We start from the raw sequence: 21,784 nt of genomic DNA, 5'->3' as shown, positions 1-21,784 counted from the left end.
CCCTGAGATAGCCTGTCCTGGGTGCCAGTAAGCCTGAGGAACTCACTGGTGTCCACACCTCACAGGTACTGTTATTCCCCTCATTTACAGGTAAGGACACAGGTAAGTGTTCCATTAAGACTGGAGAGGAAGCAAGTGCTGACCAGGTCGAAAGTCCTGATGCGAGAGCCCAGGTATGCACCACCACCGGGCTGGCCCCAGCAGGCCAGCTGACGGGGACCTTCGGGACTCTCACCTCCTACGTGTTCACAGTGGGCTTGGGGAGGTCAGCCCAGGACCCCTGGCAGCCCAGGACTGGGCAGTTACTAGGTGCACAGAGGACCACGCATGGTGGGCAGTCAGTAAACAAAATTCATTCCCAAGCTCAGTGGCATCTTCGAGGATTTTCACCCTGTGTGCACCTTCCTCAGGCACAGCTTTTGGCTCCCGGCCCAAGGGATTTTAGGGAACAGTGCTCAGAGTAATGCCCATGCTGAAGAGAGGTGGGTTTGCAGGAGGGTCACATGGGGACATAAATGGCAGGTCCAGTGTTCAGTGGGAGAGCCAGGCATGTGCCACCAAACCCCTATCATCGGCTCCACCTCCACACACCAGTTCCTGAGAAGACATCCAAAAGACACAAAGCAAGGTGGCATTACTGCAGGCTGAGCCTATGTTGGGGGGAAGGGCACTTAGCCCCCGTGACACCCACAGGATGCTGGACGGTCAGAAAGGGGCCTTGTCTTCCCTTTCAGAGGCCTTGGTACCCCACACAGAGCCTGAGGGCATGATTCCAAGAAGCCGGGGGCTTCCCAGGCACTGAGGTAACCAGGGGTAGGTGAGTGGTGGAAGGTTTGGCTGGACCCCTCCTGGCACTTGTAAACACCTGTTTGAACTGCTTCTGTGAATGGGCACAGGTAGATAGGCGCCATGCCTCCTCAGGCATTCTGAGGAGGCAGTGTTCGGTAATAGGGGCTCCTACTCCCCTGCAGGAGATGTCAAGACCGTTCCTGGGTCACTCAGACACAGCAGCTTCTAGCCTGGCTCCTGAAATCACACCTGGTGCATGGTCAAGGAGCCCGGCGGGCAGGGCCCTCACGGCTGAGCTTCTGCCTCAAGGTGCATAAAGGGGAGTGAGTGGGGACAATGGGAAGGACTGGGTACTCCGTAGGCATAGAGGCCCCACTCCATTCCTCTCCCTTACCACCCAGCATAGTCTAAGCTGCAGGGCACACACCGCGAGAGCCATGGATTAAACCGGATGCCCCTGGGCGAGGCGTTAACGCCACCTGAGGGTGGGTGTCACGCGTACATGAAGGGACAGAGGTGTGACTGGAGCCCAGGGAAAGACCACCGGCAGTGCACTTGTGGAGATGCCCATGGTGAACCAGAACACGAGCCCATGGAGCTGACGGTAAGACTGCACCACAGTTGGCCGAGAACTCATCCTCACCCTCTAGACCTGGAAGATGTCAGAAGGGGTATGCTTGCATGGAATTGAGGTTGCTAATAGTGAGGGATTAAAATAGGAAGATGATCCAGGATCATCCCAGGGGGTGCCCAATGTAATCCCAGGGCCCTTAAAAGTGGAAGAAGGAGGGAGAACAGGAGGTCAGAGTAACACAGTATGAGAACTAGCCCCTCTCGCTGGCTCTGGAGATGGGGGAGGAGCCAAGGGCCAAGGAATGCAGAGGCCAGAGAAGCTGGAAAGGCCAGGAAGGCTTCTCCCCCAGAGCCTCCAGGAGGAATGCAGCCTGCTAACACCTTGACATTAGCCCAGGGAGATCCATTTCAGACTTCTGAGCTCCACCACTGAAAGACAATACATGTACATAGTTTTGAGCCAGTAAACGTGGTAATTTGTTGCAGCAGCAACAGAAGACAGAGTGGGGAAGCTCAGCTTCCCTTAGAGGCTGACTTCCAGGCTTTCGAAGCCTCAAGCAGGTTTCTGAAGGGGACTGCCTCTCTGGCAGGAAAGACACACCCACGCTTCTGCCACACCTTGCCCTCCCACGCAGGCGGCATCACTGACAGCCCGGCCAGGCCGTGGCACCAGATCCACGCGTGTGGACGAGCTGGCAGCCGGGCTGGGTGGTCTCCTACGTGCAGACCCATCTGCTCTGGCTGTTTCCCCTGCAGCTGCTGGGATTGGCATGTTCTTCACATCACTGCCAAGTGCTCGCTGTGCACCAGGCTCCGCGGAAGGTGCTAGGGAAATAAATGGCATGGTACCTGTCTTTCTTTGCGAGGAAAGTCCAAGTGTTTTCTTGGTAGGAAAACAAAGTTTAAAAATGTGCAACTCCCATCATTCCTACACAGTAGAGATGCGCACTGACAGGCGTGATGGCAAAAGCTGAGGAGGGTGCCGCAGCGGCGGGCCCAGCATGCCAACGCACGCAGGAGCCCAGGCAGAGCCCGGGCGCGGGGACGCCCAGCTCCCACCGGACCTCCAGGTGGAACTGTGAGAACGTTTCTGTGTCGCCGCGCAGGCGGGGGAGTGCAGGCATACCCATGTGCACGGACTGCTGGCGGGCGTGGCGCAGCCACCCTACCTTGAACACCTTGATCTGGCAGCTGGCAGAGTGCAGGTGCTCGGTGTACTCCCCATTCTCGTTCTGCTTAAATGTATCAATCTGCACTCGAAAAGGCACTCCCTTCTCGCCCCCGTGCTTCCTTGGGGTGAACTCTGTGCTGATACAGTGCACCTGTAAGGGGAAACGCGGGGCTGGCCGTGCGAAGAGGGCAAGGGCGGGCTCCTCCCCCCACGGAGGCTCCCATCCTGCCTGGCCAACCGCCCTGCTCTCCCCAGTGCTACCCACTGTGGAGCAGATGGTCTCCCCCTCACCTGTCCACAAAGGACACGCCCTCCCACCTTTGTCCCTTGACTTCAGAGGCCCTGCCTGACCAGCGAAGTCCTTGCCACTGCTCCAGGCCCACTGACCCCAAGGGCCCCACCCTCACTCCTCACCCCGAGACCTCCCTTGGCAAACACTGAAGACTGCAGAGGGGCCCACAGCTCCATGCCATACAGCCTGGTACCCAGGGTCCTTGGGCCGGGCCGGAGGAGGAGGCTGCAGCCACTTCTGTGTTTCTCTAAGTTCTTGCTACACAAAAGTCCATTCATGTACACTTATTATTATAATACCGTTTTAATAATACAATACATACTATTATAATACAGTAATATTGTAATGATAGTTTTAAAATACAACAAAGATGTTGTAATTATGAAAAAGGGCCAGTACCTTCTACTGATTATTATGAATGGGCACTGAGGTAAAGGCTATATATTCGGTATCTGACTGACTAGATGGTCACGAAGGGGCCACAGGGGAGGGACAGAGGCAGGGTGAGCCCAGGAGCACGGCACGTGGCCACGCCCTCAGCCGGCTGCACCTTCTGTCACGTTCCCCCCAAGGCCGGACCCACACCAGGCACCTGACCATTAAATACGTAATAACAGAAACTATGACGGACAAATTTTTTACTTCAAATTATGCTAGGAAATGCTTTATTTTATAAAAAGCTTAGATATTCATGAGAACCCCACACAGGATTCCAAAACATTCTAGCCCGTTCCCAAGCCCAAGCCCAACTAGCTCTGACTATGGTGAGCTACGATGCTCCACACTTCCTCCCCTTCAGCCTCCTTTCCTGCACGCAGAACAGGAGCCCCGCAGGGCCACGCAGCTGCTGGTCCTGAGGAACTGCACAACAGACCCCAGCTCTGGCTTCCCACGGAGGGCGGCCTCCCGCCCCGTACCTGAATGAACGCAGAGGCTCTCTTCGAAGGGTCCCACAAAAACTCAACTGCGTTCAGCTGGGCTGGGCTGGCCCTGGGGTCCAAGATACCAACAGACAGTGGAATATCTGCGCACACACAAAGTGCAGCTGTCAGCCACTCCCAGTGCTGAAGGAGGGACCCCTCACAGGCCCAATTCTCCAGCCGCGTTGGAAATGCCAAACGTTCAAACACTGAGTTTTATAAAACTCCTCTGCCAGAAAGCCTGACTTGAGCCGCCATGAAGCTACTTAGTCTTCACGCCATTTTATTTTGTTCCGCTGCACGGAGACTGCTGGGCCTGCGGACGGCCTGTCCCAAACGCTATGGGTCCGTTCGCCACAGCCTGCTGTCATTCTAACTTCTGAATTCCGAAACCCTCCTGGCCTCAGCTGTGAATAAAGGACTGTGACCACTGTGTGCCCCCACGATTCCATTTCCACCGCCCACCTGTGATGCCCATCCTTACTTCAACACTTATCAAAATCCTTTAACGCAGGATCCTTCTGCGAAGCCTTCCCTGGACGCCCTGACAGCAGGTCTTTGATTTCCAGCTGCCTTTCCTTCCCACCACACGGAGAGGCTCTGAGAGCAGGCCTGGCAGCACGTTCACCCCGCCAGCTCCCACAGGGCTTCGTGCAAGGCAGGAGTGCACTAAGACGCCCTGCACAGTCCAGATGGTGTCCAGGAAGAACCCCAACATGCGGGCGCATCTTGGGCTCACCTTGGCGGGGAGACTCACCGATGTCCAGGATCCGGTCCCCAGGCCGGCTCCACCGCCAGCCCTCCAGTTGCTGGTGCTCTGTATACTGCAGCCGACGGTCGTGGAACACCACTCGGATGATGCTCTGGGAGGGGAGGCAGGCAGGAGACGGCTGAGTGTAGCTGCCAAGGGGGACTCAAGAGGAACCCACCTGTACCTTCTGAGCCAGGGCACATCCCCCTGCCCTTCAAGGCCACTCTTCCTGGTGCTGCCATCCCAGCTCTGTAGCCCGAGTGCTGCTCCACAGAACCCCAATCACACTAACAGCAAGAACAGTGATGACTGCCCTTTCATCCATGATTACTAAGTGCTTTACATACATGGCTGATTTAAAAATCCTTCTGTGCAGATGAGCAAACAGAAGCTCAGAAAAGTCCAGTAAGTGGCAAAGCCAGGCTGAAACACAGAGCCTGGTCCACCTGCCCAGGCCCCTGGCTCTCAGCGCTGTGACCTGTCCTCGTTCCCTCGGAACGCACACTGCAGGGAACAGGAGCTCACTCTCCCTCCAGAGCCTTTCCTGAGCCCCCAGGCCATGCCTAACTCCCGTAGCACATCCCAGCGCTGAGGCCCCAACCAACCCTGGACACGGGGAGCACCCCACACACTTACCTTGACGTACTTTGTATTCAGATCTTGAAAGTCTCCCAGCTTCCGATTCTCCAACAGCCGAATTTCGTAAGACTGACCTAGAGGAGGGTTAATGGTACATTTCTCATTTCTGAGTGTTTTCAAGTTAGGGGCTCACCCAGCTAGAGGCCTGAGACCTCCTCAGTGCCCACCTAGGCCTCACAGCCGAGGAGGAAAGCAGGGAGGGAAGTCCACACCCAGATCCGACACCCTCTGGCCTGCACAGCCCCATTTGCCCGCCCAGCCTGACTGGGCCAAGGGAACGCGCCACAGGACCCTTGAGAACCAGCACCTCTGTAATTTTTAAAGAAATAGAATTCAACAAAACATAGTTAGCATTAAACTTATGGAACATAACTTCATATTATTTCTTCATAAAGAATGTCCCATACACCTGGATGAAGAGCATAGCTACTTAAATCCATATTAAACTGACCATACACTTCCTGAGAGCAGGTTTAATGAAACAAATAGAAAAGCCTGTTAAACATTGTCTCTAATTGCAGAATGAAAAGCATTTTCTCAAGTTAAAAGAATTTCATGTATTTGAAAGGGTGTGGGGATTCTATTTGGTGACAGATAACCAAAACAAGTTGGTTAAAGAATATAAATGAGCCTGGCTGGTGTAGCTCAATGGACTGGGCGTGGGCCTGTGAACCAAAGGGTTGCTGGTTCGATTCCCAGTCAGGGCACATGCCTGAGTTGCGGGCCAGGTCCCCAGTTGGGGTGTGTGAGAGGCAACCACACACTGATGTTTCTCTCCCTCTCTGTCTCCCTCCCTTCCCCTCTCTCTAAATATAAATAAATAAAATCTTAAAAAACAAAAAGAATATAAATGAAAAAGGATTCATCCATAATAACAAGCAAAAAGTATCTATGAACAAACTACGCACATGTTACTGGAAAGATAAAGCACCGTCTGAATAAATGGAGCACGCGAGGTTTCCAGATGGAAAGACCGTCCATCAAACGGTGTCCGTTTTTGCCAAGTTAAATAAGTCTCACCACAACCCTAACACACCCTAGCATGTATCACAACTTAATAGAAGATGCTTTACAATAATGGAATAAATGATTTAATAGTTGGTATTGGTAAATCTGATTCACAGTTTTTAAAAAGTGTTTTAAAACAATGAAAGACTCACAGGAAACTACAAAAACAGCACAGTGAGGCCCTGAGCACCCAGTCCCAGCATCCCTGGGGCCCAGGGACCTGACCCCGGCCAAACCCACACCTCCTCCTGTCACCCTGGGTTTTGCAGGTTTGCCCTTCTCTTTTGGTTTGTGTGTCTAGGTCTATTAAACTTTCCACATGTAAAGATTAGCTAATTTTTTCAAAGTGCAGACCCTCATCTCACAGCAGACATCAAAACAAGTTACCACTGGATTTAAAAGTTAATTTCAAGGTTTTATTTTAACATGAATGACTACTTATCAGATAATCTTATCAAGGAAAGACTTTAAATCATGGGGGAAAAGTGAAATCTAGAATCAATATATACATATACCGCAAACAACAAACTAGGCACAACACAAACCCAGTGGCTAATAATCTTAAAACAACTAAAAGAGAAACGATTAGAAAAATACTAAGACCACTTAAGAACCCCCTTATAGTGGGCTGAATAGTGTCCCCACCCCCAGGTAAGTCCACAACCTAATATCCAGAACCTGTGAGTGTTACCCTATATTTGGGGGGAAAAGAGTCTTTGCGGATGCAATTAAGTTAAGAATCTTGAGATAAGGAGATCATCCTGGACTGTCTCAAATGTCCCTGAGTCCAGTGACAAGTGTCCTTGTAAGAGCCACAGAGGAGACAGAAGAGGAGCCATGTGAATGTGGGAGTGGAGACCCTTGTGATCAGCCACACACCAGGCCCTCCTGGAGTGAGACAAGGAACAGTCACCGCTCAGGCCCCCAGATGAAGCATGGCCTGCCGTATTCCCAACTTCTAGCCTCCAGAACTGCTGGAGAATAAGCCTCAATTGTTTTAAGTTAACATGTTTGCAGTAATTTCTTAAAGCAGTCACAGGAAACTAATACACACAATGAATAATGGAATGGCCCCCAAAATTGGAAATTCAATCATTCATTCCAAATATTTGCTGAGCAACAACTATGTGCCAAACGCCGTGCAATGCCAGGCTCCGGAGCTGGCAGAGCGGACACAGCACCCCAGCTCCCACCAGGCTACAGATGGTGCTGGCCAGGCCGGGAATGCCCACTCGGCACACCTTTCTTCCCAGGCAGGTGGGACCTTCCACCCAGCTTTCACCAGCCTATCTTACAGGACCAGTGGACACTTAGTGAACACACCACCGCCCAGGTGAGGGCAGTGCCCTGGGCACATCACGTAAGAGGGAAGAGGCGCCAACCCCAAACTCTCATCCTGTCCACCTGCCAGTTCAGAAGATGCAACTCATAGAAGGGTCTTGCTGACCTAACCAACGCTTCTAAGTTTCTGAAAGAGCCAGACTTGTGATCCCCACTGCCAGGCTCCTGACCAGCATGAAATGGAACCTCCCACACCCTAGCTGGTTTTCCAGTGTCCTCCACCTTCCTCAAGGAAGGAAGTAACAGGCTCTGGCTTGAGGCCCAACGCCCAAGTGATCATTACTTGGCTCCAGGGCTGGATTAATACTGACCCCAAGCTCTGCAGGACGAGCTCAGCTTATGCCCAGCAGGAGGCACCCACTGCTCCACACAGAGCAGCTTTATTAAGAGGGGCTTTAGACCCTGGTCACAGCCTCCTCTACCAGCAGCAGAGACCTGACCCAGGCGCTATCCCTTCCTCAACCCCCCACTCTTGCACTCTAGAGCTCCTCCCAGCCACACAGCACCTCCCCGACACAGGCCTCAGGCAGGACAGACGGCCAGTCTATCCCCCCATGCCTGCCTCACTGTCAGCACACTGGCCTTCCCAAGCTCTGTTCTTGCACAGCACCATCCACACGGCCACAGTTCAAGGTCAGATACCAGCCAATGAGCAACGTGAAAGCTAAACCAGGCTGAAGCACACAGGCATGTCTCTGCTTGGCCGGGTCATCGTGGGGCATGGGTGGGGCCGTGAGACATGGGCTCTGTGAACCCGGGCACAGACTGCTCTGCTCACCACTGTCCTATCTGATGCATAGTAGGTACTCGGCTAAAGCTTGGACATGACTTCATCTTCTTTTCTGTGCTGCTCTGTGCTAGAACTAGAGGGTTTACAAAAGACACACTCCTGCCCTCAAAGGGTTAGCAATTTTCTGGGGTGCACTAACACCCCAAGAAAAACACTAATATAAAGCAGAATCTGAAAAATCCCTCTAAGAGATGGGCAACACTCACCTGGAATGGGGAGGAGGGGGGGCGAAAAACACTGTTTGAGCAAAGAGATGACATCAGAGATAGAATCTGAAGAGTGGGCACGATCAACAGCGAGGGGACAAAGGGTAAGAAAGTTCCCGTAAGTAAAACTGTGGCAAGGAGGTAGGAGGGGAGATGTGTGCCTCTGGGGAACAATAACTAACAGCTTTCACCCACTGAGTGCTTATCTGGGGCAGAGCCTGTGCAGGTATTAAGTCACCTGGGTCTCAGAACACATCAGTCAGGGCATTCAGGATGAGCCCCACTGAGAGAAGGAAGCAGAGGCTCGGAGGGGTTACCAGACTTGGGCGTGCACGCACAGCGAGTCAGTGGCAGAGCCAGGAGCAGAAACTAAATGTTTCCAGAACCTATCACAGTCTTTGCCACATCCTACATGGTGGGTGTCATTTGCTGGTCAGAGGAAATTTGTAATTCTACATAGTCCTCAACTTCTCCTTTCTGGAAGCTCCTTATTTGCACAGCAGGAAATGTCTGCCTACAGCATCCTATGGCATTTAAAGTACCCCTACCTTTGCCATCCCAAGGGAAGATGGTGTTTTTCTCCGTCCTTCTTCCCTTTAGGACTAACAATAAAGATGAGTCCGAGGATGACCAATTCAGCCTGCCAGGTGACCTCAAAGATGCTGGTTCCCTTCTCCTGCCCACAAAATACTGCTTCCTGCACTGTAAGCAGTGATCTGAGAGGAAAACAAATCACTACAGCAAACCATGTTAAAGCCCGTTCTAATTTCAGCACTGTGAAATGTCGGGGGAAGCTGGTTTTAGAGTCAAGGAAACAGAGAAACAAGTAACTACCAGTTACCTGCTGTTCAGCCTGCATGGGGACACTGCTACGCCCCTACAGTTCACTCAGTCCTCTCCACAATCCAGAAGGAAAACCATTATTGACCCCATTTTATAGACGGGGAAATTCCAATCCAGAAGGGTTGAGTATCTTATTGAAGATCAAATCCGGGTCTCTCTAAGGACTAAACACTAAGCCAAACTACCCTGCACAGCGTCTAGTGTCTTCAAAAGGTCCCTTCTGGTTCTGATATTCAAGGAGTCTATCTATTTCATTCCTCCTGAATTTCTTGATACTCATTTTATTTGACCTCTAAGCCCTCCCCTTCCTTTCAGGTCAAATCCTTATGCCCCATGACCTTGGTTCTCTGAATCAAGAAGTCCATGTGGATTATGTTACCATACTGCAGCATAAGCTCTGATACTTGTTTCCTCCTGATAAACTTGCCTCCATAAAACACACATTCCTAACCCATTTCAAACACCCTGAAAGCTACAGTAACCAAAACCATGTCATTTTTGACATGAGGACTAACAGACTGATGGAAAGGAACAAAGAGCCCACAGATACACTTTCGGATCCTTGGAAACTTGATCTATGACAGTGAGAGAAAGAGCTTTCCCGGAGTGCAGGACGACTGGTCGTCCGTCTGGAAAAATCAATCCCTACCTCACGCCACACATAATAGATTAATTCCAACTCCAGAGGCAAATCCTGAAGAGGCATCTGATATGCACTGGGAGAGGAGCAAAAACTGCTGATTACAGGGAAAAATGTCAACAACCTACAGACCCAGCAAGAGAAAATTAGATATGTGAATTCTATCATTTGACTGAGAACGGACTAGCACATGGCACTTACACACTCTAGAGACACATATAAACATGAAGAAATCTCAGAAGCATAATATTAAACAGAAAAAGTGCATGGTGATGTACATTCAACTACCTGTATGAACTTTGAAGACACACAAAACAATACCGTTCGCCTTCACAACGGCTGGCAATGCAAACAATGAAACTTTGAGAAACCGACACCGATTTCACAAGTTGGTTTCGCTTCGGGGAAGGAGGAAAGGTAACAGGATTAGAAAAAAATTAAAAATTAGAAACAAATTTGGTGAGGTTGAAAAACCTGTGTTGAGCATGACTATCTGTCCTCATTCTCTGTGGTTGGTATTCAGTCGCTCGGAAATGAAAATACTTCCATCGCGCACACACACTACAAATGAGTGTGAGAATACGGAGCCAGCAGCCGTCATTCTGCATTGTGCTATGGCTGTGTTTCTGACTCCCCAGCCCCACCGCAGAGGGAGGGTCCCTGGGGTTCCTTGCTCAGGAGTCACTATACAGCCCCACCACTGCCCTCTGCGTGCCCGTGACGTGCTGGTGCAGGCCACCCCGAGACACTACTGTACCGTATTCACCCCACTCATTCACACGCCACCCCACAACTTTGCCACTGAGATTAAAAACATTCTGAAACACTGAAGAGCCTATTTAATCAACTCACTTTTTAAATTTAATTTTTTAAAGTGTATGTCACACCTGCAAGTACAAAACCATAATCATGTATCATAAATAAAGTTATTGTAAAACTTACATAGATATGCAACAAGCAATGCTCTCCAACATACCCCTAGCACCCAGGTTTGGAGCCTGCGCTCACAACTGTGCCCACCACTTACTATTGGGTAAATGGTTCCATCTGTGAGCGTCATTTCCGTGTCTCCGAAAAGTGGACAACACAGTACTTCCAGGCAGAGGGCTGTTGGAGAACTGAAGGCGCATCCAGCATGGATGGTATACAGGAAGTCTTCGGCTGGACCTCCCAACCTGTCAGCACTGGTAGACAGTGCATGGGCCCTTCCAGGGGGTGGTGGCCTTTCCACAGCCTCAAACCCTTCAAGACAATTCCCTCTAATATCTCTGGCCCCGCCCTCTACTTTGGGGTTGTTAAACGCCTTTTAAAGCAGGGGAGGAGCCCTGGGCCAGCACTTGGTGATGTAAACTAGCCCTCCACAGGGGGCCACCAGCCTAGCCAAGAGGAGCCCAGTGCCTAGAATGGCAGGAGTTGGAGGAAGAGTGGTCACAGGCTCTACTCACATCTCCCCACCCCCATCAGCAGTGGCCTGCTAATCCCTGGTGGCCCCGCCCAGTTTAGCACTCCAACTTCAGCCCACAGGGAGGGGTGGGGGCTCCTTGGCTGCACTCAGGCCCAGTGGGGAGCCCCAGCCTCCACCTGGGCCCTGACAAAAGGGTCCTGAAGCCATTCCAAAGGTTTGAAAGTTTCTCTCTTCCCCAACCCTAGGCTGTGTTCAGCCTCCACATTTTTGCCCTTCTTCCTGTCCACCCCACACAGAAATAAGGGAAGGAGGACAATAAGAATAAGGGATAGCAGAGAAAACTTTTCCAAGGAAAACGAAATGAAATACACACATCCAGCACTCTACACTGCGCCTGGCCCAGGCAGGTGGTCAATAAACCTTTTCTTCCTTTTCTTCTTTCATGCAGCCCACAACATCCAGCATCTCTCAGCCTGGCATCACCGGACTTACTCTGTAAAGGGCCAGCAGTAACTATTCTCGACCATGTGGGCCACAGATCTCTTCACAACTACTCAACTCCACCTCTGTAACAAGAAAGCAGCCATAGACAATATGTGGGTGAATGGGCACAGATGTGTTCCAATAAAACTTTATTTGAATTTTCACAGGATGTTCAATCTCCCTGCTGACCTCTGCCTTCCTCTCAACTTCTCTGGGCACTTTGTGACTCTGCCCCTCAGCTGTCTCACATGATGGCTAAGCCGCAGCTCCCCAACTGGACTGGCAGCTCTTGATGCCAGCTACCAGTTTACCCAAACCAATGTGCACACACGTGCACACACACCAGCCCCTATACAGTACTGGCATGTGACAGACTTAAATTGATGGTGGCAGAACTTGATATAAATTCCCTAAAGCAAATAACAGAGCTGAAACTAGTCGGCCAAACCAAGAAGTGCGTGAAAGATACTCAACCTCCATAATGGTCAAAGAAATGTCAAATTCTCTCAGCTTGCCTAAGTTTTCACAGACTGCTAACATCCCACGGGGACTGAAGATGGGGAAATGGGCTCTCACATGTGCTGGAGGTGGGAGACACCATGTCACAGTCTATTGGGCATCTAGACAAAACCCATCAATACAGCAAATCAAAACGCCTGTGGCCTAGCTTCCCCATCAGAAAAGTGCTGAATGATATGTACACAGTGTGATTGTACTTTTATTTTAAAATGTCATATACATACCCCTATGAGCACTTCCCTGTTAAATTATATACATCTTCAGCATCAGCTTTTTAAAAACTAGGAATATACTACATACAAATTTGGAAAAATACAAAACAAAAAGGGGGGAGTGCCACATCCTGTTCCAAGCATGTAACAGACGCCCACCGTGACAATGATTGGTATTTTTATTACAGTGCCAGGCTGGGGCCCAAAAGCCCATCATACAGGAAGGCACTTGGGGAAAATAGTCTTCATTTAATAAACAGAACAGTAAACACATGAGGTCGTGCCTCATGCAAATGAGGTCAGACATGAAGAGGTCCTTCAACCCAGTATCTATCTCTCTGGGAGACAACCCTGAGAACCCACAAGTACAGTAAGACTGTGCCCATTTTAGAGGTGAGGAAACCAAGGCCCAGAGAGGTACTGATGTGGCCAAGGTAGTGGGGAAGACTCAGCACAGCCTGTGGCCTGGTCCAGGGCAAGAGGGAAAGAAGGATCTGAGATCAGGTCAGACACACAGAGTTGAGCCAAACTCTTCCACGTCCTGGTAAGTTCACGAACCTCTCTGCATCTCATTCTCTACGTCTACAAACTGTTCCTTGCAGAACTGCTATGAGGCTTAAATGAGATAACGTCCTCCAGCCCGGCGTGTAATGAGAACCCAACAAGTGCCAGTCAGGACTACCACTTCCAAACGATGACTGGTAAACACTCCCTCCTGCGCGGAGCCCGCCCACCACAGGCCACTGCACTCGGTGCTGCACCACTTTGCTGCAGACCTCACAACAGCTCCACACACAGAATGAGCCTGCTGCCCAAGGCCACCCAAGGTCACACAGCCAGGAGACAGCTAGGCGGGGACATGCCCCCAGGAAGGGATGACTCCACCAGAAGGGGTTTGGGTAGGGAGGCTCAAAGGCTTCAGGGGGTAGGGAGGTGGGGGATGCCAGACAGGCTGCTGTGACACAGGCACTGCCCCCGCAGGCCCCCTCCCGCCTCCCCTGGGCTGTGCCCACCAGGCTCTCCCGCAGAGAGGCTCTGCCCAGTGAGCGGAACCCAGTGCAGGGCCTCCTGCCCAGATCACCCTGTTCCCAAGAACAGGAGGCAACTGCCCTCGCCAGCCAAGATTTACAGGTTGTTTACTTTCCAACAGTTACTGCTCTGGATAATTAATGCCACATAAAACATAATGGAGGCCATCGTTACCTCAGAGAGAGGAAGGCCAGGCACCAACAGTCCTGTCCTGATGGCACAGAGAGAGCAAACGCTGCCCACACCGTGTCTGGCATGTGTGGTTTGTCTTGTCACTTGAATATGTGCAGCACTGTGCAAGTTTGTGGACACAGAGACTCACACACAGCCGTGCTTCAGGGAAAAGGCTCTGCCATCAGCAGACCCGATCCCAACCCTGAGGCCCTGTCGCTGGGCGACCCTGGGCGAGGCACTCCGCCTCCTCACGAACACATACAAATGCCAGGGACTAGGCACCACGCCTGGCACACAACGGGTGTCCAGTAAGTACCTGGCAGGTAGTGAGTGTGCGTGCGTGTGCGCAAAAGTGAAAGAGTAAGTCATGTCCCGGAGCCTTTTTGGAGAAAAACTGTTTTCAGGCTAGGGCGGGGAAAAGCCAAGATGCTCCTCTTGTCTTAAGAATCTTGTAGTATCGAAAGTGAAGAGATGCTCAGAAAAGGGATGGAGGCATGTCAGAGTGACAAAGGAGCCGATCTGAAGAAGTTCCCATGACCACAGCTGGCCTAATTTGAGTAACAAACTAGAGAACAATAATGCTGAACTTTAACCCACAGAATAAAATAAATATCCATGAGTCTATACTGATATAATAAGTATGGATATATAGACTAATGGTAGAGGACAGAAAGCTCTTTCTCACAGTGGCATTCCAGCTACAAAATGTGGGAAGAAGAGGAAAATAAATAAAAATCAGTGCAGACAAGATCAACCAATGGATGCTACAGTTATTTGGCGCAAATTTAAGGATAATGAAATATCAGCCTAGTCTCCAAGTATCTCCCTCCAAAAATTTATCAATTACAGAGGGAAAAATAGTACAGAAACCTGGCAGACACTAATCATCAAGGTTACTGCCACCAGCAAGCAGGAAGACCGCTCGGCATCACAGTCCCTAATATGACACAGTGGCAAGGGCACAATGTCACTTCTCTGGCATTCCCTCCACAAATGCATAACCTCAGTCAAATCATTAAAAACATCTGAGAAACCCAAATTGGGAAGCATGTACAAAACTGACTGGTAAGACCTCTGGGAATGTGAAGTTCACAGCAGAAAAGGAAAGACCGAAGGCCTGTCACAGACTGGAAACTAAGGAAACATGACTGTGAAGTGCCACGTGGGACCCTGGATAGAAACCTGGAACAGGAGGAGGACGGACGGTAGTGGAGGAACTGGCACAATTCGAATAAAGGCTGTAGGAGAGTGAACAGAGTCACACCGGTGTGACTGCTTGGCTGCAACGACTGTGCCATGACGATGTGCTAGCTTTAGGGGAAGCTGGGTTAAAGGTATACAGGAACTCCTGGTACTATTTTTGACTTTTCTTTCAGTCTAAACTTACTCTCTTTTTCTTCCCCATGACGCCCTGGATTCCCAAGCCCCACCCAGCACTGTGGACAGTAAACGAGTGGGGCCCAGGTGTGAGCCAGCCCGTAAGCACTGCTGGCGGATTCTCAATCCGGGGCCTCTGGACCCGTGGACACTTGCTCAGCATTTTAAAAAACTGTTTGCTTCGCTGTGGATGGTATCTCTTTTTCCTATTTTATTTTATACTTGATTATTGCTGGTGCACAGGAAAATCACCAATTTCTCATGTTAAACTTGTACCCAGCCACACTGTGGTACTAAACCCTATGGAACCGCAGACCATTGACCCGTCTGGCTATGAAACGGCAACCGCATGTAGGTCCGCCCAGTGCAACGGTCCCTACAGGCCAGTAAGCAAAGGGCCACAGGGCAGAGCCAAGTGTAAAAGAAATACATGTAAACAAGTTAGAAGACATTCATTTTTATTCCTGTTATTAAAAGGCAGGTAAGTGTAAATAAAAAGAAAGTGCTGATTTTCTGTGTGAATATTAGAAAAGATTCAAATGGCAGACAATATAGAATGCAGGCAAGAATGTGGAGAGAGAGGTACCGCCCTACACAGGTGGTAGGGGTATAAACACCGAAGTTAGTAAGACAAAGGACGGCAAAGAGTAGAAAATCAAATCTCTAAGATAAGGTCAGAACTGTGACTCACCCAGGCACCTCCCCTCCGTTCCCTGGACCCATATCCAAACTGAGGCTAAGGGCATTCACGTGTCCTTGATCAGCCAAGATCTTGGATGTGGGAGCCTGACAGCCTGGGTGCTCATATTCCAACCACCACTGCCTGGCCCCAGCCTGCCCATTTTCCGTCTTAGCCTCTGGCAAGACAGATAAAGGATTCTCTGGGAGTAAACAGGGCTTGTCAGTATGGTCCCGAGACAACCAAAGCCTCCTTTCCCCTTTGACCGCCAGGCATTCCAGAGGCGTGTATACCTGTGGACCACCTCAGGGAACCACCCCACTGTGAGCCACTGCTTCCAGAGTAGAAAAAGGAGAGGGTGGGAGCAGCCCTATTTATACAGGGCCCAGCTGTTGGGGCACACCTGGTCCAGGTGAGCCTGCCACCTAGCCGAGCCAACAACCCCTCCCTGGGAGTATGGAACTGGAAGCAGGGAAGGAGAGTAGCAGCCTCCCTAGGTGTTGCCAGCAGCTTCTGATGCTGTTCCTGTCAGCTCTCTGGTCAGAGAGGCAGGGAAGGTGGTGGCAAGAGATAGCATGAGGCAGATCCCCAGAGAGGAACAGAGAAGAGAGTCAGAAAATCCTCACAGGGTTTGAGCCTCTGGCTTCAGTTTGCTCCTGAGACTGCGGGCCGCACTGCAGCCCTGCCTTGAGCCCCGGCTTCTTGTGCTGCCAGTGGGTGGGCCAACTGCGGTCCACGGAAGAGGTTGCATCGCTCTGTCATCAACCGCCAAAAAGATGGACAATAACCCGTGCGGGATGTGGGCAAACTGGAGCCCTCATACGTCGGTGGGAATGTATACCGGTGCAGCCACTTCGGGAAACGGTCTGGCAGCTCCTCCGAACATCAAACATGGAGTTACCACATGACTGAGAAAGTGCACGCCTAGGTGTCTATACACAGGATCAACAAAAGCACAGGTCCACACAAAAACGTGTACGTGCATGTTCACAGCAACATATTCTAACAGCCACGAAGTGGCAACAGCCCGAATGTCCATTGACTAAAGAATGAATAAATGGAATCAGGTGCATCCACACGGCACAGGGTCACTGGCAACCAGCGAAAAGGCATGAAGTTGTGGTACGTGCTGCCGTGTCGATGGCCCTGGAAGATGTCATGCTGAGTGAATGCGGTCAGTCACAAGACCACCGTCTGTGCCACCCCATTTATATGGAATGTCCAGAACAGGCCAATTTGTGAGTGTCGGAAAGGGATTAGTGGTTGCCTAGGGCTGGAGGGAAAGAATGGGGATTAATTACTAATGGGTGCAGAGTTTACTTCAGGAAGAACAACGTTCTAAAGTTAGTTGTGGTAATAGTTTAATATGTGTAGTTAAATGTACTAAAAAACACAAACTGCACGGTTTAAATGAGTGGATTGTATGGTATGTGAATTGTATCCCAACAGAACTATTTTAAAAAAAAAGATCAGATTCAAGTGTCACTCTGTGACCCCGGGCAAGTCACAGAGACTTGCTGGGCCTCTGTTCACTCATCTGTGATACAGGAGTAAGATGGGGGTTGCCTAAGCTAGGCCGGTGCTTCTCAAACTCCAGTATGTTCATAAATCGCCGGAATCTTTTTAAAATACACATAAAACAAAAACGAGAGCAAACTAGGCAAACAACTACAACATGAGGGTTGTCATTAAGGGAGTGGGAGGGGGAGAGGGGGGTAAAGGTACAGAGAATAAATAGCATAGATGATAGGTGGAAAATAGACAGGGGGAGGGTAAAAATAGTGTAGGAAATGTAGAAGCCAAAGAACTTATATACATGACCCATGGACATGAACTATAGGGGGGGAATGTGGGAGGGAGGGGGTGGGCAGGATGGAGTGGAGTGGGGGGGGGGAATGGGACAACTGTAATAGCATAATCAATAAATATATTAAAAATAAATAAATAAATAAAAATAAAATAAAATACAAGTTCTCATTCGGCTGTTCTGCAACAGATCCAAAGCTACGTGTTTCTAAGCAGCTTTCAGGTAGTGCTGCTCCAGGGGCATTTTCAGTAGCAGGTCATCAGCGACATCTTAGGCCCCCTCTTGCTCTAACACTTAAGGAGTCTGCTCTTGCCCAGCTCTGTGAATTCCCAGAGTAGGTGTGGTCTCTCCTCCCCCTTCAGGATTCAAAGGGTCCTCTAACCACCCAGGAAGAAGTTTGCAGGACATGGTCTCTGGCAAAGGAAGGTCGGGCAAGAACCTCCCAAATCTACCTGGGCACGGAGCCCCTGGCTGCGCACACAGAAGTCCTCAACCTGCAAAGCATAGAGCCATGAGTGCAGCAGGGCCCACCTTTTCTTTACAAGGTCCATCCCTCTCCTTCTGGAAAGAAAAAAGTGAAGAACAGCAGTACCCTCAATGCAGTGGCTAACAAATCCTAGTACACACCCTAGCATCTGATCACTGGGCTGCTTAGTGAAAACAGATTCCTGCCCCTCCCAGTTCTAACACAGCAGGAACCACATAGTCTGGGAGGTTCTGATGCTCCTGCATTTTGGTTCAAGGCCAAATACCACTCTAGAGCCACTCTGGAGGGAAGACACACTGCACTCGAAAAGAAATGTTGGGAACCCATGACACATGCTGACAAGTCAATTGTACCCTCCAGACCTCAGTTTCCCCATCAATAAATGGTTGAATGAGATACTCCTTAAGGTACCCAAAGGACATTCATGTGTAAGACAAGGTGACAGGCAAAACAGAAGGTTGAAAGGGAGGCCAGCTGTCCGCCTCTGACCTCCAGCCAAGAAACACCAACCCCCTCTCACAATGGGTTTCTCTGCCAGATAGCTCGGACAGGGAAGAGTGTCCCATGGGGCCTGTGAGAGGGACACAGCCCTGAGAAAAATGAGGTAGGAACACCAGTCCTTCTCCGGGTGGCCTCTACAGACTCCAAAATTGTCCATACCTGGGCTCACACCTGGCGCTGGCTCAGCAGGCTGAATGACCCAGAAACATCCATCTTTTCTTCTCCGGGCTTCCCTCCTTCTCTTGTGAAATACATGGGTTAAAATAATCATGGCACCTACTTGTGTGGACTGGCTACTTTGACACATAACAATATACAAAAACACCTTCACATCCTTCAGAGCAGATAATCTGAATACATTCTTCTAAGGAGTAATTCTACCGTAATCCACCCGAAACCTGACTCAGGGGTCCATTTACAAAGAGTAAAGTGTAAACGGGTTCTTCCTACCCCTGACCTTCTTCCCTGCTCCCCTTCACACCAAACACCCATGAAAAATAGCCAAATTTAACAGCAGAAGAGAAATAACATTTATTAAGATCTGCTGATATACCCAGCATTAAATGAGTATCTTCCTACAATGTACCATACAAATTATAGCCCTTTCTACCTGTGCAGTGACCAGTGCAGAGTTTATTAAACCTGGTCCTCCAGCCCCACTGATGGCCTGTCCTGGTTGGTTCAGGGGTAGGGCACTCATAGGGCAGTCAGCTGTGGCCCACGAGCCACGGCCAGGGACAAAGCCGCAGTGCCCTTTGGAACCAGGGAGGGCATGCTGACAGCCACAAAAATGTCTGTGCTGCTGGTCCTGTGGCATGTTGGCGGTGCCCTCATGAAGTTTAAATCACGGGCACCAGCCTGTTTGAGTTGCCCCTGAAATTTCAGAGTGCACTACTTTGATTATTTTTACAGTAAAAGCCAAAAGCCTGGCGGAAACAGGAGCTGGCTCAAAGGGCTGCTGCCCAGATTGAAGAGTGTGTACATCAGCAAGCAGACGGGATGCATCACAGAAGCCATCGAAGCCCCTGAGCCACTTAAAGTGGGGACCAGTCCTCTGTCATCACAAACTGCGTTCGAAGCACTCAGTGAAGCTGCAAACAGGGCCGCCTTTTCAGGGAGGGACACAGCTCACCTCCTTGCCTGGGGACAGAAAAGCAAGTCCTCTACAATTTGATTTCATGGAGTATTATGATGGCTCATCCAGAGGGCAGACATGGTCACTCACAGGCATCAAAATCTTCTAGGCCCAGGAGACTGAGGCCAGAGACATCTGAAAGGCACCTCAGAAGACTGCAGTACGACATCCGATGGAAACAGCACATAGTTTGGGTGACGACAGCCAGCTTCAGGAAAGCCTCCAGCTGCTTGCCCAAGAAATGTTCAGGGAGGGGAAAGGGCAGAGGAGCTGAGGCAGGGAAAAAAGTGCGTGAAAACTTCCACACACGAAGGGAACAGGAGGCGATGATGGAGGGGGCCAGTTAAAATCTCAGACTGAAGCTGCACTAAAATGATCGACTCACCTGCTCAGATGAAAGAGAGTGAGGCAGGAAACAGAGACCAGGATGAGGAGTCAGACGTGATTTGAAGAAACTCAGTGATTCTCTCAACTTAAATGCTTCCCTAACATTTAGAGAGAAAAACAAAGGGTATTTCAAAAGTTACATGAAGGAAATCAAATGCACAAAGCACCTGCAGTTCAGATCCAACTCTCCACCCAGCACAGGCATCTAACACACTCTAACACATTAGCCCAAAGGTGCAAAGAGCTCTTACACACAAATAAGGATGAAAATCCTATTTGAAAAATGGGTAAATCACATGGAAGGCAAAAGGAATAGAAATAACCAAATAAAATACAAAACATTCAACAAAATTGAGGAAACGAAAAACTAAAACAGGAATATTTTATATTTCCCCCACTAATGACCAAAGGTTAAAGAGTTAGGCAAAGGTATAGATATAAAATGGACATCCTTCACTCATTCAAATAAGTTCTACATGCCAGACACTGTGCTGGGACAAGCAGTGAACAAAATATTCAGGTCTCTGCCTCCAAGAAGTTTATATTCCAGGTGTGGGAGAAGGGGCGAACAGACAGTCAGGGAGAAGGAAATAAACAATTATCCATATGTTATTATTCATAAAAGTACAAATCAGTACAACTGTTTTACAGGGTAATATGGTAATATCTACAAAATGTGGTGCTGGCAGTTCTATTTCTAGAAATTTATGCTACAGAGATTTTCGCTCCTGCTCAAGCACAAAGATGTGGGTACAGAGATGCTCCCCGGAGTGCTAGGCGCAATCATGAAAAAGTGGGAACAAGCCCAATGTTCCTCGAGAGGGCAAGTTATGTAACTCCCACAGCACGGGCCATCATGTAACCAGGAAGGGTCAGCTTTGGTTTATTTTTGTGATGTTCCCGGTGGGAAGACTTTCAGGATATTTTGTTGGACCAAAAAAAAAAAAAAAGCAAGTTGCTAAAGAGTAGATATAATACGATCCCATTTCTCTTAAAAAGAGTCACACATTTCTACAAGTGTCTCCGTATGGGTGTCTACATACAAGTACATATATGCAGGTTAACATATGACTATGCAATTAAGACACACGGGTTAACATATGAGTACGAAAAATCTTGGAAGTGAGGTTATGAGCAGCTTTCTAGAGTACAAATCTATGTACTATTTGGCTATTTTGTTTTATAGGAAGTGTGTGCTACTTTTATATTCTGGTAGAAACCATAAGGGAGAGCATTTTTAAACAGTAATATTTAAGGGTCATCTGATTTACTCAGTTTATATCCCAAACTTCAGGCTAAAAATTAATCTGGAAAGAAAATTTCAGCTATGGGGAAAGGTAGAGGAATTCATCCTCTGCCTCATTCCTGAAATTCTAAGTCACTGATGCAATCAGGGAGAAGGGAAAATACACCTATGCATTTACTATCTGCCAGACATTCGTTATTCACTTAACTCTCAAGGCAACACACAAACTGAAACCATCCCAATTCCAGGTAAACAGAGGCTCCTAGAGATTAAGTGCTTTTCCCAAAGCAGAAGCTGGTTTTAAAAAAAAAGGTGCTGCCATTCTGCCTGGGCTCTGGGAGCAGGGAAGACAGACCCCCACCCCGCAGGGTCTCTCATCT

General features: G+C 49.5%; 1 protein-coding gene across 3 annotated transcripts in view; it reads right to left on the bottom strand.

Annotated features, from left to right (window-relative positions):
- TFCP2L1 (transcription factor CP2 like 1) overlaps positions 1–21,784 on the bottom strand; it is a 52,357-nt gene that overhangs the window by 20,249 nt on the left and 10,324 nt on the right. For 2 of the 3 annotated variants that reach the window (XM_024569739.4, XM_045203018.3), the window contains exons 3-6: positions 5,133–5,209; positions 4,485–4,608; positions 3,743–3,849; positions 2,532–2,684 (exon numbers count right to left, since the gene is read on the bottom strand). In XM_024569739.4, coding sequence (XP_024425507.1) covers positions 2,532–2,684; positions 3,743–3,849; positions 4,485–4,608; positions 5,133–5,209 — 461 coding nt within the window. The remainder of the gene's footprint in view (positions 1–2,531; positions 2,685–3,742; positions 3,850–4,484; positions 4,609–5,132; positions 5,210–21,784) is intronic. The other variant, XM_024569741.4, reaches the window with a different exon arrangement.

This window comes from Desmodus rotundus, chromosome 2, assembly GCF_022682495.2.
Source record: "Desmodus rotundus isolate HL8 chromosome 2, HLdesRot8A.1, whole genome shotgun sequence".
NCBI lineage: Eukaryota > Metazoa > Chordata > Mammalia > Chiroptera > Phyllostomidae > Desmodus > Desmodus rotundus.
This window is presented reverse-complemented; position numbering and strand designations above follow the sequence as displayed.